General features: G+C 46.3%; 1 protein-coding gene across 2 annotated transcripts in view; it reads left to right on the forward strand.

Annotated features, from left to right (window-relative positions):
• Window positions 1–25628, forward strand: part of PHF3 (PHD finger protein 3) — a 640592-nt gene that overhangs the window by 187196 nt on the left and 427768 nt on the right. For both annotated transcript variants that reach the window (XM_085610899.1, XM_085610900.1), the window contains 3 exons: window positions 8787–8937; window positions 17170–17326; window positions 17413–17529. In XM_085610899.1, the coding sequence (XP_085467025.1) occupies window positions 8787–8937; window positions 17170–17326; window positions 17413–17529 (425 nt within the window). The remainder of the gene's footprint in view (window positions 1–8786; window positions 8938–17169; window positions 17327–17412; window positions 17530–25628) is intronic.

Consider the following 25628-nt stretch of genomic DNA (forward strand, 5'->3'; position numbering starts at 1 on the left):
CTAGCGGACATCAACTAGCGGTCACTCTGGTATGAGGAAGCTTTAAGTTAGCCACCATCGCCTTTGGGTGGGATTGTCCTTTGGATACAAGAGCCCATGTGCCCTATGGACCCCCATTGTTCAAATGCAGAGTTCCTCAGGTGAATGGAGAGTTTGAAACAAAAGGCAGACCAGAAGGAAAAAAGAAATGAGGCAAGGCAGTACAGCTTAGCAACAGTGTACATGTGGTCTAACTTTGTAAGATATATATGGGGCAACTTCATTGACGACGAGATGTAAGGGAACAGTTACGGCATTGAAAGACGCCGATTAGGACACAATGAATTGAAGCAAATGTTGCATTGTGGGACATTGAGGCCATCAGTTCCCTGAGAGACACACCCTTGACACAGGAAATGCCGCCAATCAGAGTTGTCAGAAACCCCACCAATAAGGACAGACATTGATGCGTTTACAACCCCATGCTGTGTTCATGATATGGATTTATTCGTACTGATGAAGGCCGATGCCGAAATGCATTTACCGAAAATAAATCTTACCTGAACTCCCGAAAGTGCTCCGAAATTCGTAGCATAGTTGTTGTGTAACACTGACGGATTCACCCCCTGTCCGGAGGCACCCGCTGTGAGTTAGACGGCGCGGGTGAAGTGAGTAATTGCGCTCCGGTTCCGAACAGTTTCCAGTTCTCCAATCGACGTGCAAACCTCCCCCCTTTTTCGCGGTATTGGTTTTGATCGCAATCGCCACACTCGACGCGGCTCTCATCGATCAAGACCTTCGATTCCAGTCGTCGATGACGGCCTTCGGGCCTAACCAAGCTCTGGTCCTGCTAATGGAAAGGACTCCCTTCAAAAAGTGCCCTCGATGTGGGTCCAAATTCCCCAACACCGATCTCCACGAAGTATGCAACGTCTGCCTCTCCCCTGAACACGAGGCTAGAGACTGTCCGGCGTGCAAATCCTTCCGGTCCAAGAAAACCATTCGAGACCGAAGGGCACGAAGAACTATGGTACACTCGTCGACGGCGATCCCAGACGACATCTTCGGAGAAGGCGTCGACGCTCCAAAAGGACAACACACCGACGAGGGCCTCGTCAGCGCCTCCGAAGCCGACGATTCAGATGTGGAGGACATCACTCCAGCACAGAGGGTCGTGAGTACCGAAATCCACCCCCACCCCATACCCTCCGTGGCATCCAAAAAGGCTTCGGTCACGCCTTCGCCTCCGAGCCTAGGCACGACCAAGAACACTGCTTCCAACACCGCACCTTCGGGACCGGTAAAGAAGCCTATTAAGCCTTCCGGCGGCTCGGGCTCGAGCCAGCCCACCGTCTGTGCTGAGAAACACTCCTCCGCATCGACGCCAAAAAAGAAAATGGCCTCCTCCTCGGCACCGAGCTCCATACTGAAGCACTCGGCGCCGAAAACCAGCACCAGCTCCTCGGTACCGACACCGTCCCCGGAACCGAGCAAAAAACACAAGGCCACCGACACCCATATCTCGAAGCTGAAAACCATCTCGGAGCCGAGTAACCAACCAGCCCTTTCAAAGCCGCATAGTTCAAAACAGCGGACTAGTGCAGACTCTAAAACAAAAAAACCTACGGCCCGATGCCTTCGGCGCCGACGGACAGGCCACTCTCTGAAGAACTTTTTAAGCCTGGTCCATTGCAAAAAACACTGGTCAAAGATCGTTAGACTGGACATTTGATGCTCAGAATCAAAAAGAGACAGCTGGACAAGCCTGCCCCAGCTCCACCTCCAAAGAGGAAAGACTTTGCTACCTCCCCTTTGAGAATACCTTCGCCCCCTCCTCCACCACCTCCTCCTTCTCCCCCCCCCCACCTCATCATTCCCCCACACCCTCTCCGGATGATGACAATGATGTTATCTATGATGACATAGGGGACGAGCCCCATGACCAACCTACAGGGGACCCCACTCCTACAGGCTCCCCAGACCCATGGGACGACTATAACATTCCTGACATTCCTAACGTCCCACAGGATGATCTCTACCCTTCGAGACCATCCCCATCAGAAGACTCATTGGGGTTCAACTACCTACTCCAGAGGGCTGCACACTACCACGGTGTGGATCTCCATACCAACCCCGTGGAGGAGGACTTCCTCCTTGATACTTTCGACACGACACACAGCCCCACCTCCATCCTGCCCATGCTCAAAGGAGTTATCAAGCACGCGCCAGAGGTCTTTAAAGATCCAGTCAGAGCCAGGGTCATCAACCCTCGCATAGACAAAAAATATAAAGCCGCCCCTACAGATCCCGCCTACATCAGAGGGCCAGCACCACTAGATTCCCTAGTAGTGTCTACAGCACGAAAGCGAGCAAACTCCCAAGCATCAGGCGAGGCACCACCACCTGATAAAGAGTCAAAACTCTTGGACGCATCTGGCAAGTGCACTGCATCCCAGGCTGCCAACATATGGCGCATCGCAAATACACAAGCGCTTCTGGCAAGATATGACAGGGCACATTATGAGGAACTAGAAGCCATAATGCAACACCTCCCTGACAAATATAAAAATAGAGCCAAAAGAGTTAATTCAGGAGGGCAAAACCATTACCAATACCTCCATCCGCTGTGCCCTAGATGCAGCTGACACCGCCTCTAGGGCAATTAACACCAGCGTCGTCCTCCATCGCCATGCCTGGCTAAGGATTTTAGGTTTCAAACCAGAGGTGCAAGCTTCCATCCTGAACCACCCTTTTGACCAGGAACATCTGTTCGGCCCTAAAGTAGATGAGGCCCTGGAAAAAATGAAGAAAGACTCAGATATGGCGAAATCTATGGGAGCCTTACAATCGCACCCTCCCAGGTGTTCTTTTCGCCGCTCTTCCTTTCGAAGCACATCCAGAGGCTACTCCTCTGACACTGCTTCCACTTCCTATAAAGCCCCTACCCAATCCACCTTTACAAGGGGTTACCTAATAGGCGGCTACAGAGGCAACAATAATAAAGGCAGAGGCAAGACAAACACCTCCCGCTCTGCCTCCACCCCTACCCAATGACTTCCATCCACTCCCCCCAGACCATCCAACTCCGGTCGGGGGCAGACTCCACAATTTCCTTCCTGTCTGGACTACCATCACCTCAGACAAATGGGTAACACAAATAATTCGGACTAACATCTACCCCCCCAAACATTCCACCCAAACAACGCCCAATGTCACAAGAACATTTAACACTACTAAAGCAGGAGGTAATCTCCCTCCTACAAAAGGGGGCAATAGAACTAGTTCCTATCAACCAACAAAATATAGGGGTTTACTCCCTATATTTTCTCATACCAAAAAGGGACGACACGCTAAGGCCCATCCTAGACCTCAGGCCCCTGAACCAATATATCCACTCAGACCATTTTCACATGGTCACACTCCAGCAGGTACTTCCCCTGCTCTCGCAATACGATTTCCTGGCCACTTTAGACCTCAAAGACGCCTATTTCCACATTCCTGTTCACAACGCTCAAAGGAAGTTCCTCAGATTTGTGGTGGACAGCCAACACTATCAATTCAAAGTGCTCCCATTCGGAGTCACCACAGCACCACAAGTATATACCAAGTGCCTAGCAGTAGTGGCCGCACACCTGCGGAGACAACACATCCATGTCTTCCCATACCTAGACGACTGGCTAATAAAAGCCAGCTCATACAACCAGTGTGTACAACACACGCACGCCACTATCCAGCTACTTCACGAACTGGGCTTCACAGTAAACCACGCAAAGTCCCATCTGCAACCCTCCCACGTAAAACAATACCTCGGTGCCACCATAGACACCTCCAGAGCGCTAGCCTACCCCAGTCCTGCCAGGATAACAAGCATTCAGGCTCTGCACGCCAAATTTCAGCCACAACACAGTCTTCCAGCTCGAGTGTTCATGCAACTGATAGGAATGATGGCCTCTTGCATATTCATAGTACCTCACGCAAGACTCCAGATGCGTCCTCTCCAAGAGTGCTTAGCGCGCCAATGGAACCAGGCCCAGGGTCAATTGACAGATCTGGTGTTGGTAGACGGTCGTACCCATCGCTCTCTGCAGTGGTGGACCACCAAAAATCTTTCCAAATGATGACCGTTCCTGGACCCGGTTCCTCAGATAGTACTAACAGCGGACGCATCACTCTCCGGCTGGGGAGCTCACCTACTACATCACACCATGCAGGGCAGGTGGACACCTCAACAAAAGTTACTCCACATCAACCATCTGGAGTTACTAGCCATATTTTTAGCCCTAAAATCTTTTCAAACACAAATCTCAGGCAAGGCAGTCCTAGTCCGCACAGACAACATGACAGCCATGTACTATATACAAAAACTAGGTGGCACACACTCTCCACAGCTCTCTCGGCTAGCACAGAGCATATGGAGATGGGCCATACCCCGAAAAATCTTTCTCCTAGCCCAACATGTCCCAGGAGTCCAAAACACTATAGCCGATCTCCTGAGCAGACAAACTCAACAGATCCACGAGTGAGAACTTCATCCACAAGTTCTTCACCTGTACTTTCAAATATGGGGGCATCCACAGATAGACCTCTTCGCCACCCAAGAAAACACCAAATGCCCAAGCTGCGCCGCCAGGTATCCACATCCATTGTCCAAAGGCAATGCGATATGGATGAACTGGTCAGGCAGATTTGCGTACGCTTTTCCGCCTCTCCCACTCATTCCATTAGTGGTGCGCAAACTACAACAACATTCCCTCACACTAATCGTAGTAGCTCCGACTTGGGCCAGACAACCGTGGTACACCACACTGCTGGAACTATCCGTAGTACCGCACCAAAAGTTACACCTCTCTCCACACCTCTTAACCCCGAACCACGGAGAGATCAGACACCCGGACCGAGCTCAGCTCAACCTTGCAATCTGGCTCCTGAAATCCCAGAATTCGGTTACCTAAATCTCCCCCCAGACTGTATGAACGTCATTAGAGAAGCTAGACGACCTACCACTAGAGCTTGCTACGCAGCCAAGTGAAAACTATTTGTAGTCTATTGTCACAGCAATAACTTCAATCCCCTAGATGTGTCCATTCAACACATCATATGCTATTTACTACACTTACAGAGATGCAATCTAGCCTACACGTCTATTCGACTGCACCTTGCAGCCATAGCAGCCTACCTACAAAACAGGCAGCACCTATCACTCTTTAAAGTACCTGCCATAAAAGCCTTCATGGAAGGCCCCAAAAGAATAATTCCCCCCAGAGTGCCACCCTCACCTGTGTGGAACCTTAACATCGTTCTCACCAGACTAATGGGGCCTCCCTTTGAACCTCTACACAAATGTGAACTTCAATTCCTAACATGGAAAACTGCTTTTCTTGTAGCCATCACTTCCCTCAGAAGAGTCAGTGAGATACAAGCACTCACCATTCAAGAACCTTTTCTGCAAATGCACCATAATAAGGTTGTTCTCCGTGCTAATCCAATATTCCTCCCTAAAGTCATTTCTCCCTTTCACCTAAAGCAATCTGTGGAACTACCCGTATTCTTCTCGCAACCACAAACCGTTGCAGAAAGAGCTCGCCACACACTAGATGTCAAACGAGCCTTACTCTACTACATCGAGAGAACACAACCTTTTCGTAAAACCAAACAACTCTTCGTTTCCTTCTCACCACCACATAAAGGCAACCCCATCTCCAAATCTGGGATAGCTAGGTGGATTGTCAAATGCATTCAGATTTGCTACCACAAAGCAAAACGAACGCTATCTGTTCCCCCTAAAGCCCACTCTACACGTAAGATAGGGGCTTCCATGCCATTCTTAGGGAACATCCAAAGCAGCTGCATGGTCAACACCGCACACTTTAACTAAACACTATTGTGTAGATGTGCAAACTAAGCAACAAGCTAGTGTGGGCCAGGCTGTACTCAAGACATTGTTTCAACCCACTACAACAGATACTGGTGGTCGCCGCTAAAGATGGGTACTGCTATATAATCTATGCACAGTGTGTAATCTGCAGCTCATATGCCTCGAATGGCAAATGCTACTTACCAGTATGCATCTGTTCTTGGCATGTAGAGCTGCAGATCTACACACACCCACCCGCCTCCCCGGCTACCTTTATCTGTTCCAGTTTATCTTATTTAGATACAACACACATGGGCATCTTCACTGTTTCGTACTACACTCCATCATTTCCTTGCTGGCGAAAAACAATCTGAGGATGGAGCCGAAGCCCATGCGCAATACGATCCAAAGGAGGAGTCACATACCTCGTGACTTCCAAAGACTTTCCAAGAGGAAAAACAACTGCAAACATCCAAGCCCAACACCAGATGGCGATCTATGCACAGTGTGTAGATCTGCAACTGTACATGCCAAGAACAGATGCATACTGGTAAGTAGCATTTGATATATATGTGTGTGTGTGTGTGTGTGTGTGTGTGTGTGTGTGTGTGTGTGTGTGTGTGTGTGTGTGTGTGTGTGTGTGTGTGTGTGTGTGTGTGTGTGTGTGTGTGTGTGTGTGTGTGTGTGTGTGTGTGTGTGTGTGTGTGTGTGTGTGTGTGTGTGTGTGTGTGTGTGTGTGTGTGTGTGTGTGTGTGTGTGTGTGTGTGTGTGTGTGTGTGTGTGTGTGTGTGTGTGTGTGTGTGTGTGTGTGTGTATATATATAATGCAAAAAAGAAGCAGAGAACTCTGGGTAGTTCTCAAGTTTAGGTGGAAAGCAGCTCCTGTAGAGAGCGCTCTCAACACCAGCGACACTCTAGATCTGCTCACCTCAAATGTCTGCTTTTCTATCAAAGCCTTTAAGCATAGGACTAGCACAGTGCTAATCATGCCGAGATAGAAATGGACAAAGTCTTTTGCCATTTTTACAGTTATATATATATATTCCCCCGTTATAGTTAGTTCAGATAACTATAACTCCCGCGCCCGCAATCCACTGCTCATGACGTCACATATTACATCACTCATGCCATGGTCAGTGGCATCACTCATGACATCACTGATGACATCATCCTTGTGATAGAGTGGCGGTCGCGCGAGTTATAGTTATCTGAACTAACTATAATGGGGGAATTTCATTGGTTTTTTACGAGTGAAATATCCACCTAACTATAACATGTGTGAAACCTATGGTTTTTTAAGTGAATTTGCAAGGTTTTTTAAATGCTAATTCCTAACTATAACGTGTGTGAAACCTATGGTTTTTTCAGTGAATTTGTACGGTTTTTTAAATGCTAATTTATTTATGTATTATTATTTTTTTAATATATTTATTTTACAATAAACTACGTATTAAATTTTTTTTTATTTTTTTTTATTTTCACCGGTTCGCGCACCCCCGCGATTTAAAAAAATAAATAAATAATTTTTTTTTGCCTTCGGGGTCCTTCAGGGACCCCCTGACAAAGGCTAGGGGGTCAGGAACTCTCTACCCTGCCCCCTTTTCACGTTCGCCACCTTCCTTTTTCACTCTCGCACTGAAAACAAACAAAATGGCGGCCGACACTTCCTTATTTCGACCGATTCGAACGTTGACTAACATGTAACCACCAATCAGAATTACGCTCGCACACGTTAGGGTGCTCCCACGGTGCTCGCACGGTGCGCGCACCGTGCGCGCACCCTGCACGCGTATAGATATTGATATGCTTTTAAATGCTATTTTCTCAGGAAATACTGAACAGATTTACACCAGACCTGCAAAAGGCACTTCCTTGACCTTATGGCTAACTCTCTGCCAAATTTCAAGTAATTCTGTTCAGCCGTTCGGGCTGTAACTGTGTCTAAAGGTCCTATGGAAAAATGCATGGGGAAAACGCGTTTTGGGACCCCCCTTTTTTCTCGGCCCCCGCTTGACGAATCACCCCGAGACTTTCAGGGTAGGAGCTGAACGGAGCGCCCCATTAGTTTTGAAAATTTCGCGAGGATTCGTCAACCGGCGCCAAATTTATTCAAAATAGAATTTTGAGATTTCCTATGGAAACACGGTCCTAACTATAACTATCTACTGGCGACCGCCAGTAGATAATATATATATATAGATAGATAGATAGATAGATAGATAGATAGATAGATAAATAACGGTACATCTACGGCAACTTGAAATGAAAGCCAAGTTTTAATACAATGCGTAATTTGCACAGTAAACTATAAAATGCTCTCGCACTTCGTAGGCAATAGCCACAAAGTGATTTCAAGAGACACTAGTCCGGGACTGTTTGAATGAACAATGAATTGCAGTGAGCAAGAGTATTTCCACTATGGCATTCTAATTGGAATTACATGCCCAACTAATTTAAATGAATCAAACCGGTGTATTCAGAGGTTTACGAAGGCTGCACAATACGGCTGAAACGTGTTCCTAATGCAAGCTGCTGAATTTCCCAGTAAAGTTGATGACAACTTGCGCCCCGTGTGCAGACTCCTTCTTGGATGTAAGAGGAATCAGGTTAATTTATATATATCTATATACCACACCACAATTGTATATTTTGTGGTGCTATTCTAAAATCTAAATTATGAATGAATGCTAGTTACTACAGGGAGAACCACATTTATGTAAATATTGCCACTTTCTCAAGAAAATGTTTCTGATTTGGAGGTAGACACCACTAACATTTACAGTATGCTCTAAAGTGGTGGTTTACTCATGCCATAATATAGCAGATTTGCAAATAAGTTTGTAATAGAGTTTGCTATAGTTCATTAGATTGAGGATCCATTTAGTTGAATATGTTGTGAAACATTTAGTTTTATTTCTACTTGGATGGTTATTTTCTTTGTATTTTTATTTCAGGCACACTTGAGAAGTTTGAACACAAGAAGAAAACTGAAAAGCGGTTGTCAGTTAGTAACGTTCATCCTACAACCCCTCCTGCTCCCAAACCGTCCGTAGATCAAATCCGGCAAAGTGTTCGTCATACTCTCACGGACATACTGTTGAAAAGGTATTGCTACTAAAATGTGTAATGCAGGAATGCCTGTTCCTGTTGCGGAATGGAGGCTTTGCAGAGCCCTAATGCAACAATTCAGTGTGACCTGCTATGCTAAATAATATTACTTCTGATTATCCTCAATAAACAGGATTCTCATAGAGATTGTTGGTGTACTTTATCCCCATTACAGTACTAGTGTACATAGTGGTCATATGCATTATATAGTGCAGGAGCCCGGACCGCGAACCCAGCACACTCTGCAGCAGCCAAGCCTGGCCTGTGCCGGAGTGGGCAAAGACCACGAGGGCGACCCACGGCGACTGTGACCCTAAGTCCGGCACCCAAGTACCTCCCTCGACACTCCTGAAGAAGTCTGCAGCCTCAGAACAAGGTGCCCCCCCCACCCGCGATCAACAGAGGGTAAGATTTCCCTACACCAAAATGCACCCCTGCACCCGGCACCCCGCAGCCCCCTGTGCCCAATCCCGGGGTACCTACCTATCCTCCAACTACCCAACTTACCTCTCGAAGTGGTGGTGGCACCTGAAGAATCTTCTTCCCCGAGCTTGCAGTCTTTTTCTAACCCGGAGATTTCCCATTGAAATCAATTGAGCGCCCGAAGGCTCAAAAGCACCCTGCACCCAGCCGCCCGAGTGGCCCTGGCAGTGCAACCTCTACACCTATCTACTTCCCCACTTGCCCTGAGTAAGTGACCAGAGGCCCAGCTCCCACAGCCGCGTGGCCTGCTAGTCAGCAGCCACCAACCAAGGCCCCCCCTACCTCTCATAGGATAACATTGGGCCTAACTCTCTCTGCACCCGGCCGCCCTTGTGCTGCTGAGGGTGAACCAACTGTACCTACCTGACCCTGCGGGACCCCTGAGTCTATGCCCAGAACCTCAACTCTGCCAGTCGAGTACTTACCTTTAATCCGATAACTCAATGTTCGAGGCATATGAGCTACAGATCACACACTAAGGATAAGATCGCCATCTGGTGTTGGGCTCGGATGATTGCAGGTTGTTGTTGTCTTCGGAATAAGTCTTTGGTCACGAGATTGGTGACTCCTCCCCTGGACAACAGTGCGCATGGGCATCCACTCCATCCTCAGATTGGTTTTTTCCGCCATTGGGTTCGGATGAACTTTTTTCCGCTCCAGCAGAAAACTATTAGCAATCACTACAACTCTCAAAATTTGAAAACTCGACGTCGAAAACCATATCGGACCGACTCCGGACGCGGCTGATGGAAAGGACACCTTTTAAAAAATGCCCCCAATGTGGAGCAAAGTTCCCTCATAGCGATCACCACGAGGTCTGTAATTTGTGCGTTTCACCAGACCACAACGAATCCAGCTGTCCAGCCTGCGCCGCATTCCGTTCGAAGAAAACTATCCGGGACCGAAGAGCTCGACGCCATATCATGGCCAAGCCGGTTCCGGAACCAGAAGACATCTTTGCACAGGATGTCCCTGACGATGACTCCGAAGATCTCCAGATCGTGTCCGAGGCCGACGATTCAGATCCGGGGCAGCCAGTGAGTACCAGCCCCCCTACCCCAACACCACCCAAAAAGACATTGGTCAAGACTCTGCCAACTGGGCCCAGTCGCGATCCAAAAACATCTTCAGAAGCCCCGCCCTTGGGCCCGGCTCCGAAGAAAAGTAAGCCTGCAGGTGGCTCGGGCTCGAGCAAACCTCATGTGATTGTGCCTATAATACCTTCGGCACCGAAGCAGGCTCCGAGACCGAAATCTCCATCGGCCCCGAAACGTCACTCGGCGCCGAGGTCTCCACCGACACCGAAAGGCTCGTCGGCACCGAAAGGTCCTTCAGCACCGAAAGGTTCTTCGGCACCGAAAAATCCACCGGAACTGAAAAGTTCTTCGGCTCCCAAAACATCCTCGGTGCCAAAACAAGTCCATAAAGAACCAAAAAAGTCGGCGCCAAAGCCGCCTTCGGACAGTGAGGAACTCTTTCGGCCTGATCCAAAACAAAAACGGATTTACATAAATCCGAAAACTGGACATGTCACAGCGGTGCCCTACAAGAAAAGGAAGCTGGACACAACACCTCCTCCAGCACCTCCAAAGTAGAAGGACTGTGCTACTTCACCCATACGTCCTTCCTCTCCTACATTACCCCCTATTCCATCCCCCCCACCCCCACCGCCTTCACCTCTACCATCTCCTTCTCACACACCACCTCCACAGGATGATGATGATTTAGGGGGAGGGGGAGACCCAGATTTCTTTACTTATCCTACTGATCCCTTTATAATCCCGGACACAGCTCCAGTAGATGACTGGACTTACCCTATGCCTGATATCCCTGACCCCACTCCATACCCCTCAAAACCCGCCCCTCCTGATGACCATTTAGGGTTCGGTCAGCTTATAAACAGAGCAGCATCGTTTCATGGTGTCACCATGCACACCGACACTCCTGAGGAGGATTTTCTACTCGACACTTTTGAGCAGTCCCAGAAAACAGTCCACATTCTACCCATGATTAAGGGAGTGATAAAGCATGCCAATGAGGTTTTTAAAGACCCTGTCAGGGCCAGGGTTCTTAACCCCAGAATTGAAAAAAAAATATAGACCGGCGCCACAAGATCCTGCGTACATCAAGGCGCAACTCCCCCTAGACTCACTAGTCGTATCAAATGCCAGAAAACAGGCGAACTCCCAAACAACCGGAGACACGCCACCCCCAGACAAAGAGTCTAAACTCCTGGAGGCTTCCGGCAAAAGGGTTTCCGCTCAAGCGGCTAACCACTGGCGTATCGCAAATACACAAGCCCTATTGGCTCGTTATGATAGAGCCCATTATGATCAACTAGAGGATCTCTTGCAACACCTGCCTGAACCATTCAAAACACAGGCCACTGACCTCATCTAAGAGGGCAAACTAATATCCAATGCCTCTATTAAATGTGCATTAGACGCAGCGGACACCGCCTCTAGGGCAGTCAACACAAGCGTATTACTTAGACGCCACGCATGGCTGCGCATTTCTGGTTTCAAGCCGGAAGTCCAAACCACTATTCTTGCTCAACCCTTTAATCAGGAGCAACTATTCGGCCCTGCAGTAGACACTGCCCTAGAAAAAATGAAGAAAGATAATGAGACTGCCAAATCTATGGGAGCATTGCAGTCTACTCAACCCAGAGGCTCCTTTTGTCGCTCCTTTTATAGGGGAGCTTCCAAAAATGTGGGAACAGACAACTCTTCCACCTTGAAAGCATCAGGTCAAACATCCCCTAACAGAGGATATTTTAGAGGAGGTTATCGGGGAAACAATACTAAAGGCCGAGGACGGGGCAACAACAACAATACCCGCACCTCTACAGCCACCAAACAGTGACTTGCCATCACTCCCCCCAGACCATTCCACTCCGGTCGGGGGAAGACTTCAACAGTTCCTACCTGTCTGGAATACCATCACTACAGACAGGTGGGTAAGACAAATTATCCAATCTGGCTACTGCCTCGAACTCATAAACCCACCCCCAAACATACCACCCAGGCACCGTCCCATGACGTCTCACCACCTCACGCTCCTCAAACAAGAAATACAGTCTTTGCTTCAAAAACACGCAATAGAACCTGTTCCACTACAACATCAGGGCACAGGAGTATATTCCCTATACTTCCTCATTCCCAAAAAGGACAAAACCTTAAGACCCATACTGGACCTCAGACTACTAAACCAGTACATACAATCGGATAATTTCCACATGCTCACTCTCCAACAGGTCCTTCCATTACTTCAACAAGGAGACTTCCTTGCCACATTAGACCTCAAGGACGCATATTTTCACATCCCTATGCATCCCGCTCACAGGAAGTATCTACGATTCGTGGTAGACGGTCAGCACTATCAGTTTACAGTTCTCCCATTCGGAGTAACAACTGCACCCAGGGTGTTCACCAAATGCTTGGCAGTTGTGGCAGCATATCTCAAGAGACAAGAAATCCATGTCTTCCCCTATCTGGACGATTGGCTCATAAAAGCCAATACTCTAGACAAATGCGTTCTCCACACTCACCGCACTATTCAAACCCTACACAACTTGGGATTTACCATCAACTATCCCAAATCTCAACTACAACCCTCCCAAGTACAACAATACCTGGGAGCCACCATAGACACAGCCAAAGCCGTAGCTTATCCCAGCATAGCCAGGATAGCCAACATACAAAGTCTCATCAAAAACTTTCAAACACAACACTCTCTCCCCGCAAGAGTGTTCATGCAACTCTTAGGCATGATGGCGTCATGCATCTCCATAGTACCCTACGCACGCCTTCAAATGCGTCCCTTACAGGAATGTCTAGCACAACAGTGGAATCAGGCCCACGGACAACTTACCGATCTGGTGTTGGTGGACAGCCGCTCACTTCGCTCGCTGAAGTGGTGGAACACCATCAACCTGTCCAAAGGGCGGCCGTTCTTGGAGCCCCTTCCACAAGTTGTGCTGACCACCGACGCATCTCTCACGGAGTGGGGAGCCCACCTCCTTCAACACACCACTCAGGGAAGGTGGACCATTCAACAAAAACAGCTCCACATCAATCACCTAGAACTTCTAGCGGTGTTCCTAGCACTGAAATCCTTCCAAGTGCATCTACAAAACAAAACTGTCCTCATCCGCACGGACAATATGACCACAATGTATTACATACAGAAACAAGGAGGGACACATTCTCTACAACTGTCCCAACTGGCGCAACAAATTTGGAGATGGGCAATTCCCCGAAACATCTACCTGCTAGCAGAACACCTCCCAGGGGTTCAGAACCAGGTGGCCAACCTCTTAAGTCGCCACACACAGCAGATACACGAATGGGAACTACACCCCAAAGTCTTACTCCCATTCTTCCAAAAGTGGGGACAACCAGACATAGACCTGTTCGCCACACAAGAAAACGCAAAATGCCCAACCTTCGCCGCCAGGTTCCCACACCCGCGGTCAAAGGGCAATGCAATATGGATGAACTGGTCAGGCAGATTTGCGTACACTTTTCCGCCTCTCACACTCATTCCATTTGTGGTACGCAAACTGAAACAACAGTCGCTGACACTCATCCTAGTGGCTCCCACTTGGGCACATCAACCCTGGTTCACCACACTTTTGGAACTATCGCTAGTTCCACATCAAAAACTGCATCTCTCCCCGGATCTCTTAACCCAGAACCATGGAGAAATCAGACACCCAGATCCTCAAACACTGAACTTGGCAATCTGGCTCCTGAAGTCTTAGAGTTCGGGTACCTCAACCTTCCTCCAGACTGTATGAATATCATGAAAGAAGCCAGGAGACCTACTACTAGGGCATGCTATGCTGCAAAATGGAAATGATTTGCCATTTACTGCGCTAACAATGACATACAACCACTGGATGCTTCCATCCAAAACATCATTTGCTATCTATTACACTTGCAAAGATGCAATTTAGCGTATTCCTCTATACGTCTACATCTAGCGGCATTAGCAGCCTATTTGCAAAATAGACCACACCTGTCCCTCTTTAAGGTACCAGCCATTAAAGCATTTATGGAGGGTCTTAAAAGAATTATTCCTCCAAGGTTACCACCTTCCCCGGTGTGGAACCTTAATATTGTTCTAACAAGGCTCATGGGTCCCCCATTTGAACCAATGCACAAATGCGAACTGCAGTTCCTAACATGGAAAGTGGCTTTCCTCATCGCAATCACATCCCTGCGAAGAGTAAGTGAAATACAAGCCTTAACTCTCGAAGAACCCTTCCTACAACTACATCGGAACAAAGTGGTTCTTAGGACGAATCCAAAATTCCTCCCTAAAGTCATTTCCCCTTTCCATCTAAACCAGTCAGTGGAACTGCCAGTCTTCTTCCCTAATCCAGACTCAGTAGCCGAGAGGGCACTTCATACCTTAGATGTTAAAAGAGCCTTACTGTATTACATCGACAGAACCAAACCTTTTCGGAAAACCAAGTAACTCTTTGTTGCTTTCGCTCCACCACATAAAGGCAACCCTATTTCCAAATCGGGTATCGCCAGATGGATAGTCAAATGTATCCAAATATGTTACCAAAAAGCTAAACGTACTCTTACCGTTCCCCCTAGGGCGCACTCCACGCGTAAAATAGGGGCCTCTATGGCATTCTTAGGGAACATCCCCTTAGAAGACATTTGCAAAGCAGCCACATGGTCTACTACACACACCTTCACTAAGCATTACTGTGTTGATATGCAATCCAAACAACAAGCTTCAGTAGGCCAAGCTGTCCTAAAAACTCTATTCCAAACTGCTGCAACTGATACAGGTGACCACCGCCAGGGGAGACACTGCTATATAGTCTATCCTTAGTGTGTGATCTGCAGCTCATATGCCTCGAACGGAATATGCTACTTACGAGTATGCATCTGTTCTTGGCATGTAGAGCTGCAGAGCCACAGAGCCACACACGCCCACCCGCCTCCCCGGGACCTGTATCCGTTCCAGCTTTGTCTTAATTAGACACTACACATGGACATCCTTTCTCTTTACTTCTTACACACTCCATCATTTCCCATCATGGCGAAAAACAATCTGAGGATGGAGTGGATGCCCATGCGCACTGTTGTCCAGGGGAGGAGTCACCAATCTCGTGACCAAAGACTTCTTCCGAAGACAACAACAACCTGCAATCATCCGAGCCCAACACCAGATGGCGATCTTATCCTTAGTGTGTGGCTCTGCAGCTCTACATGCCAAGAACAGATGCATACTGGTAAGTAGCATATTCCTTTCTTCATAGGGCAACATTGACTGGCTTTTTCCTGAAATTTCTTCCAAGTGTGGACTTTTCAAATCTTAACATATTCACCAAAAATCAGCCGAGTAACGAAAACGAAAATACTCACCTGCTCTTAGGTGAGCTCCCAGTGCTGGATCTTGGTGCCCAGCACTGACTCTGAAAAATACTTACAACTGTACTTACCAGTAACCCAATTTTCTCCCATAGGAAATCATTGACTGTTTTTCTGTGCAATTTCTTCTGTCAATTTCTGCAATCTTTAAATATTCATAAAAAATCGTATAATATCTGAAAACGTAATTACTTACCTGTTTTGGATAAAGGTCCCAGTACTGAGTCTAGGCACCCAGTACTGGATTACAAAAGTAACGAGAACATACTATACCTGCAACTTGAATTTTCTGCCTTAGGGAATTATTGACTGTTTTCTATGAAATATTTTCTAAGTGTCAACTTTTAAAATAGCAAAATATTGTCTAATAATCATCACAGTAATTAAGTCGACTTTTATCACTTGTTTCTAAGTACTGTCCAAGGACGGAATCTAGGATCCAGTCCTGGAATTCCAAAAGTAATCCTAAAAGTAATCTGTGGCAAATAACTTGAAACTTCCATTGAACTCAATGCATTATTGTGTTTAGAATTGTGTTGCCTATTGCAACCACTTGTAACTTTCTACAAAAGTCAATTGCATATTGCAAAAGTATTTATATAAAGCATCTCATTCTGAGAAAGTATATTTTAATACCTATTGTTTGTTCTAAAATAAAACAAGCATATATTTTTTATATATAAACCATTGGCCTAGAGTTCAGTTATTGAGTGTGTGAGACCATTTGCTGGCTGAGTGTGTGCAACAAATGCTTAAAACTGTCCTCTGATACTGCCTTACTGCTCGACCAAGCTACCACTTTAGAGAGTAAGGTTATATCTAACTTTAGCCTCTGCCAAACCTCTGGGGACTGTGGACTCTGTACAGCCTCTACCTATTTGGGAACAGTATATACAGAGCCACTTTCTCACATTCTACTAATCGACTAATAACATTAGATTTTGCGAATCCCATTGCGTTAAACCCACTTACAAGAAAAGATATTGTATGTTGATGGAGTTAGAGACGATTCCGATGAGCAACTAGATTTACAAATAAGTTATATTTCCTTTTCTTTAACTGAGCCTACTTACAAACCTTGTAACCCTTTTCTACAGAGTTTTAGCTCAATTTGTTTAATATTCTATCTGTTAGCAGTTGAGGAATGAAAAATATCAGAGATGCACGTCACAGTTTATTTGTTGTCATGCACGTATGCGCATGGCATGTATTGCGTAGCGTCAACAGCTTGTTAACACGCTCTGAAGGATGTGTAAGACTAAAAATACAGAAAATGCTGTGAAAATGCATGACATTTCCTTTTGCAACGAAGGCAAACTTAATTTTAACAACATAAATTATTTTTCAGGTTGTCAGAATCTGGTTCAAAAATTCCAGAGGAAAGAGCAGCAAAGGTGGCAACAAAGATTGAAAAAGAACTATTCTCCTTTTATAAGGACATTGATTCCAAATATAAAAACAAATATAGAAGTTTAATGTTCAACTTAAGGGATCCTAAAAATAACGTAAGCACATTTTTAATTAGTAGTAGATATTTACTGATGCATTTTGGTTTTCCTTTTTATGTATAGAGACTTCTTTTTATTTTTAGGTCTTGTATAAAAGAGTACTCAAAGGAGATATTTCACCTGATCATCTCATACGAATGAGTCCAGAAGAATTAGCCTCCAAAGAATTAGCTGCTTGGAGACAAAGAGAAAACAGACATGTAAGATTTATAGCCTCTATCTTCACTAATCTACCTCGTAATCTGTCAGCCATAATTGGAATTTGATATAATCTTCCATAGTAACTGATGCCACTTTATGTTAGGACATGGAAAGGCTTTCCTTGTCATTTTGGATAAAGGAGCTCCCCTGATGTTTGTGTATCTGTGCTTGGATATCTGTGTCTGTCTTTCTGTCCGTCTGTCTGTTCTCCAGGTTTCCTAAACTTTGTTCGACAGGAAGGGAAACCATGACATTTTCGTAAAGGGAGGCCCCTGTGCATTTTTAGTCTTGCTTATTGTCTTCTCAGAGCCATCAATTTGACCAATGTAAAAAAAAAGAAATTATAATTTGCATGGGTAAACTTGGTGTAAAAATAAACTTTAAAGCAAATTGATTGTGAATGAACAGCGCTTTTGTGAATCAATTGTAGATAAATGATATAGAAGATAACACCCAGTCCAAAACATTTAAGGTGGATCCATTTTTTGAAAAAGCACTTTTGCATAGAAATAAAAAGAGACTTAAGGGGATGCTGAAAAACAGTATATTTATTTCTAATGTGAGTAAGAGAAAGTCAAACCAAATGGAAGAATGTAATCGTTTCCAAAATTTTCCACAAGTAAAAAAATGCAGGGGCCCGCAATATTAACAGCCTCAGAACCTGAGGCCAGTTTACAACAAGCATCTCAAGAGAGTATCTTCAGCAACCTTAAAAATCAGAGAAAGTGTCCACTATCATAGACCTGGTCCCACAAGAGATGAGTGAGAGCAATAAGCTGTGAGTAATACTAAACATAGTAATAATCAAAGGGAATGGATCACTTGTAGCTGGCACCAGGGTTCGGATAGTTGTTTCCGATATTGGTAAAAAACCATCATTTACGTAAGATAGTTCCTGGGCGGTATATCTTGGTTCTCCGCCTTGATATTTAGATACGTGACAGCATCATCACAGGGTTTTTCCCATGCTTACACCAACCCGGAGGGAACCACTGGCCGTTCCAGTAGTGATCAGGGAAAAAAAGGAGAATACAAAAAAGGTGAGAAGTGCTCGGGTGTTGTGATTGGTTAAAAAGTTCCTCTAGCTACCGACCACTCAGACTAAAACTGCAGCGGATACATTACCTGTCCTTTCTGCAACCAGCTGTTTTTTATCCTTTTTCCCTGCACCTAATGGAATAAAATTGAATATAGGTAGCTAGAGGAACTTTTTAACCAATCACAACACCCGAGCACTTCTCACCTTTTTTGTATTCTCCTTTTTTCCTATCTTACATGAATGAGGGTTTTTTACCAATATCGGAAACAACTATCCGAACCCTGGTGCCAGCTACAAGTGATCCATTCCCTTTGATTATTACTAATTTGCTGGAAGCCGAATGGATCACAGCCTCTTCTATTTCCCTCCCCTTGATTGATATAATACTAAACATAGACACATCCAAAGGATTTTAAACCAGGAGAATGAATAAGCAAGGCTCTATTTTAGTAGACCATGAAGCGGGACACTGACTTACCGAAGTAAGGATGGTGGACCCAGAAGAAAGAAAATAAGAAATATTCATACAAATTTGACTTATTAGGCGATTCAAAAACATGAGGGGGAAATATTGATAGGGATGAAAAACTCAATCATCATAGTTTAATCCATAATGGAACTGTCCCCATTAAAGAAAGTATAAGAATAAAGAGAGCATGAGACGAGTTTGCAAAGTAAAAACTGGAGCTGGGAAAGTACATTTTACCCATATCTAACAAACAAAGCCTCACTTCAGTGATGCTAAAGAAAGTGGAGCATGATCATCTGGAAAAAATACTGATGCTCATACCTTCTCTTATGAATCTGGGATTTATTACTGTTATAGATACTTCAATTAAGAAGAGATCTTACAGTGAAGCAACTAAAATGACTTGCAAACACATGGAGATTCTATACCTTGTTTGGGCTAATTAGCAGCTATTTTACAATTGAAGAGTCACGCTTACTGAAAAACATGTTAGGTTGTAGGAAGCTGGGTACTTATTACGGTACCCCTTCCCCCACACTTTTGCCTGGTATTTGATGCACCTTTGACTGAAGTGTACTAGATTCCTGCTAACCAGGTCTCCAGTACCAGGGGTCTTTCCCCAAAATGTACAAATATTTACCCAATTGGAAAAATCTTTAGCACCCTCTGTAAGTCCCTAGTAAATGGTACTCCTGGTAACTAGCCCCTGGTGTGCTAATGAGGGTCCCTAAGGACAGCAGCACAAATTGTCCCAGCCTAAGGGACCCCTCACCAAGCACATGCAAGACTTCCATTGCAGGTTGTGTGTCTTGGTGCAGATAAAAGTGAAAACACAACAAGTCCCACAATCTCTGTGTGCCATGTCCCCTACCACTGCATGTACTATTTGTAAGTCACTCCTACAGCAGGCCTAACAGCCCTAAGGCAGGGTGTTAAAAATGAATTATGAGTGCATTTCTGTGGGAGCAGATATGCCCCGTGCGTGACAGTCCTATTACTGCCAGTACAAGTGACCAGGGAAGTCATTTTAAAACATGTGATGGACACTGGTGAAAACGAGTTCCCGATTTACATGATTGCTTTACTGAAAATAGGGATGTTGGTATCAAACATCTCATATTGGTAAACTCACACTGATGCCAGTTTCAGATTTACCTATACATGCAGTCAGCGAGCACCAATGGGGTGCCTTCTGAAAACCATATAGCCTTTGGTGTCCTTGCTGTCTGGTTTCTGCCAGCCTCCCACCTGAGAAGCTGTTGTGACCTCCTAGAGCAAGAGCCTGTTGCTCTTTTGAGACTCAGAACAAAAGCCTGTCCGAGAACATGGTGTAACACCCCTTCCCACAGGATGACCTGCTGATTAGCCTCCTTTGGCTGGCGAGCTTCAAAGAAACTGCCGCCTTTGGAATGCAAATCCGGCTCCCCTCAAAGCAGATTGAGCCTCCTTTGTGCCTGGACAGGCGGAAACATTAGCTAGTTAAGTAGGCGTGCCACCTCCAGGCTAGTACCACCCTTAAGATGGGTTACTGTGAGGTGGACACGATTTTTCAGAAGTAGCTATCTTTGTGATGGCATACTTAGGAATTCTGGGACAGGTTTATGTCAACTTCAAACAGGAATGGTCACATTAGGGGGTGTAGTAACCCCAAAGGTCAGTAGCCCATTGCCTACTACCCTACACTCCCCTAACACTCCTAAATTCAGTATATAGGGGACTTCCTGGCACCAGAGAAGTAAATCCTGATGACTTAAGAAGAGAGAGGATACCGAAGAGCCACAAAAGCGGAGAAAGTAGAAGCAGTAACTTACTGGTACCAACCCTGCTGGCCTGTCGGCATCCTTCATCGAAAACAGCACCAAAGTTGACTTGTCCTGCAGCTGTGACTCCAGAGACTTGGGAGGACTGCATGCCTTTGAAAAAGACTCAAGACCTCCCATAAACAGGGGACCTGTTGCAAAGAACTCCAAAAGAGAAGACTCAAATGTCTCCTGAACTACCAAATCCTGGCACCTGAAGCAACCACTGCACCCGTCATCTCTGGCCCAAGTTGAAGTTTGTCAACGGTGCCAACAAGGTTCTTCAGCCCTCCAGAGCTCAGGTCTATTGTGGTTTCACCCCTCGTGGACTCCTTGACGTCCCCTGCAGCCTCTGCACGCAAGCCCCCTCGACTACTCCCGATAAGAAAACCTGATGCCTAAGGACACCTCTGCACCCGTCTCCCCAAGACTGTAAAGAAGAGTACCCCAGGTGTCCCTGCGTCCCTGAGCAGCGCAAATCTTGAACCCCCCTGTTGGTTCACATTGACTGGCTTCCTTGCCGGAGCCTGCAGCCTCTGTTTGCAGTAACTGATCTCCGTTGAAACGCTTAGGGCTTCCACTGCTGATTTGCACCCTGTTCCTAGCCGCCCTTGTACCCCTGCTGGTGCTGCCTAAGACCTTGCCCACTACTCACCTTAACTCATGGAGATTGGTTTTGTAAGTCGATGTTCTGTACCTGTTTGCAGAACTTGTTCTTCCTTCCATAGGATAACATAACAGAACTCACAAATTGCACTAAGTCCACTTTTTGAACTGAAAAGAATTTATAATTGAAGAAGTATAAAATGATACTTGCTATTTTTATAAATTGGTGTGGATCTCCTTCTTGAGTCTTGGTGTCATTTATTAATCATTGTGTGTATTTTAGAATGTCTTGCACCCCTCTGTGTTAAGCCTAAGGCTGCTTGACCACACTACCCCCTACAGCACTTTGGGATTGGAAATCAAGCCCCTGTCCAGTCAAACAGAAACCACAGGACTCTTTAAATGGTATATCAACTTACTGATATATATCCCATAAAGAGACAGCTTCCTACATAGGTCCCCTACAATACTGTGAGATGTGAATTTGTTTTGAATCTCCTGAAACGTCCAAAGGGGTAGTAGAGAGGAAATTGCACACCAAACTCAAGAACAGAGGCCAAACAAAAGTCGAATGATACAAAAAGTGAAAATTATACTTAAACTTATTTAGAGGATGATCGGTCATAGGTGGCATATTTGTTGTCAGTCGTTAAACAGATATCCTAGTTTTGCAGCACAAATCCTTTTCTGGATTCACATGCTGCGCATTATTCCGCCATCTAGTGGTTGGGTCCGGAATAGTCCTTGTTTGTTTGTTTTTTCTTTTTTTTTTTCTCGTTTTTGGGCGCTGTCGACCACCATTTGGTGCCAGGTACGCCTCCTGTGTGATGTCAGACGGCGCCCTGGAAGTTGTTATGCGTAGTAGCCATCTTCAGATTCTTTTTTCTGCCGTTTAGTCTAGAAACAAGACTGGAAGCTCTGAGGTTTTTCAGGATATACCTGAAAAAAGAAGAAAAAGGCTGAAAAAAGTTCCAATGAACTACACCAAACATAGATGACGCAACCGGAAATAAGAACAGGACTCCGGGATCGACAAAGAAGACCTCTAAGGTCGACAAATGGCAAGGTAGGGGCAATAGAAAATACCCCTTTCATGTTCTGCCCCGAGTGCCACCACAAGTTCAAACAACGCGATCCACCCGGCGTGTGCAACCTCTGCCTACCAAAGGACCAGGACTGTGATGCCTGCGCGACGTTCCTGCCAAAAACACTCAGGACTCGTCGAAAGCTGAGAGAGGCCCACAACGCCACCATGTCTCAAACATCGAAGAAGACTTCTCTTAAGGACCTGTGCCTGTCTATCGACGACGAGGACCAGGGAATGTCAGCAGAGTCGACACGAGAGGGATCAGGTGTCGAAATTCTGGAAGGAGACTCTGAGAAACCACGTGCCCTCAAGAAGGCAAGCGACACAGGGAAGAAGACGGCTAAGGTAGACACCATACACATCTGTCTGAACCAAAAGGGACACGAAGGAAAGGCGCATCATAGGTAAGCCGCGATCTAAAGAACCCCACGGAACCCTACCAAGGAATAGCAAAGAGGGAAATCACATAAAACGCTGCAAACCAGGGTCGAACACGTACCCCCGAAGGGAAGCGTGACACCGTCAAAGGACGCGAGCGCAAGCAAGAAAAGAAAGTCTCCGGTGTCCGACGCTGATGAACACTCAAGGTCGAGACAAAGAGAAAACGACTCAAGGCCGAGATGGTGACGCTCCTCCAGAAGAAAAAAGAGTTTGAAGCGTCACTTAAAGACTTCCGGATCTCGAAAGTCCCGGTCACCGAACCGGAAAACGTGGACGCAGAAGAAGCCAAAGGAGAAGAGGAGGACATCCTCGAATCCCCTCCAACCCACGAACCTCGCGACGAAGATCCAGAGGATTACGGATACGCTCCATAAGAGGTCGAATGCTCCGTAAATTTTAAGGACACATGGAATGACCTCGACAACAAAAGTCCCGAAAAGTAGATATGCTGCTATCTGTCTAAGGCATCACCACCAGATGATATAGCCTTCTACAACCAGCTGGTGAAAACGTCAGCAGACACTTTCGGGGTACCCCTCGAAATGGAAAAAGGAGACACTTGTTTCCTGCTGGAAACACTGGCCAACAAGGGAACACAGTACTTACCAAGCATCCTAGACCTGGGCAAGCAAGCCTTTAAGGAGCTAGCCTCAAGCAAGGGAGTGACACCAAGGGTCGAAAAGAAGTACAAGGCCTCCTCCAAGGACCCTAAATATATTCTGAGCAACACTGTGCCTGACTTCATCATCGTCACCACGGCCAGAAGAAGAGCTAATGCACTCTCTAACACTGAACCCCCACCAGTAAAAGAAAGCAAGAGGATGGATATTTTTATTTTTTATTTTACAGAGTTTTATAAAGCGCAAACTTGACCCGAAGGTATCGGGTATCAGAGCGCTTTACATAGCACCAGTTGCGTTACAAGAGGACACATTCATTTTTTTTTGTTAGGCACGGAGAGATTAAGTGATTTGCCCAGAATCACAGGATGTTCAGCGTCATTGCTGAAACTCGAACCCAGTTCCCCAAATTTGGGGTCGACCACCCTAGCCGTTAGGCCAACTCCTCTCCCCAATATGGTGGAAAGAAAGATGGAGAAAGAAGTAGAGACACAATGGCGCACTGCTAACTCCAACGCCCTCCTGAACAGATGCGGACACCAGCAGTGAGACGACATAGAGGAGCTCATCAACAAACTCCCTGAGGAGGACAAAAAGAGAGGAAAATCTATTGTCCATGAAGACAGAAACATCGCAAACACATGCCTCAAATCTGCACTAGATGCAGCAGACACTGCCAGCAGGCTAATGTGCACAGGCACACCCTAAGAAGACATGCTTTTCTATTGATTACAGAATTGCTTGTTATGTGGTGACTGTCTGCATTCCTGTGCTTATTTTAACCTTTTAACTGTTTACACGCGTATTTTGCACTTCTTGCTGTATTTGCACACCAGTCCTAAGACTAACCTACCCGCAGCCGTCCCAGTCCCGAACAGGCGTTTTTCCTGTGGATCGGGCTCTTCTGGGTCGCGGCGGCCATTTTTGGGGGGAAGTCGGGTGGGCGGTCTAGTTGTGCTGAAGACTATTGCTATGGCACTGAAGCGGTCGCGCAGCGTCCACTCGCTCTTGAGGCTTGAGCCGAGAGCAGGATAGCGCTTTTCTATTGATTACAGAATTGCTTTGTGGTGACTGTGTGCATTCCTGTGCTTATTTTAACCTTTTAACTGTTTACACGCGTATTTTGCACTTCTTGCTGTATTTGCACACCAGTCCTAAGACTGCCAGTTTTTAGCCATTGGGTCACTAACAGTCAACTTATACTCCTACTAACCTACCCGCAGCCGTCCCAGTCCCGAACAGGCGTTTTTCCTGTGGATCGGGCTCTTCTGGGTCGCGGCGGCCATTTTTTTGGGGGAAGTCGGGTGGGCGGTCTAGTTGTGCTGAAGACTATTTCTATGGCACTGAAGCGGTCGCGCAGCGGGCGCGCCAAAGGCGCGCCTAAGGCAAGCCCATCTGCGCCCGTCAGTGCTCGGCCCGTGCTCAGTGCCAGTCACGCTGCTCGACAACCCTCCCAACCGATTAGGCCCTGGACTCGAGACCAGCTGCTCGCCTTGTCACAGCTTCAATGTATCGCGCCCATGCGTTTTGCTCCAGATACCATATCGTTTGTAGGCAGAGGACATGCAGGGTTTCATTGTGGGTCTTGCAATTTCGAGTTTAACAGATGTGTCAGGAAGGAGGACAGGACCCGTGAAAGGGATATGGAACTGCCTCGGGTTGATTCTCCACACAATCGGAAGAACGGTCAGCAGATTAGGGCCGGTTTGATTAACTGCAGATCCCTCCCGAAACATGCTGCAGACATCTGGCTATTATTGGAGACTCATGATTGGGACCTACTGTTCGTGACAGAAACGTGGCTGAGAGAGTGTTCCAATCCTGATATTAGCTTAGCGGTCCCTATGGGCTATAGGTTGTTCAATGTAAACAGGGGGGACAATAGGGTGGGAGGAGGGCTCGCTATAATTTTAAGGGAAGACTGGGATATGAATTACATGAAAATTGAAGGCCTGGGACCTATTGAAACCATGGCCTTTCACATTAAATTCTCCAACAAATCCTCGATGGCGGGACTACTGGTTTACAGACCCCCTA

The sequence above is a fragment of the Triturus cristatus genome, chromosome 6, assembly GCF_964204655.1.
Source record: "Triturus cristatus chromosome 6, aTriCri1.1, whole genome shotgun sequence".
NCBI classification, from domain to species: domain Eukaryota; kingdom Metazoa; phylum Chordata; class Amphibia; order Caudata; family Salamandridae; genus Triturus; species Triturus cristatus.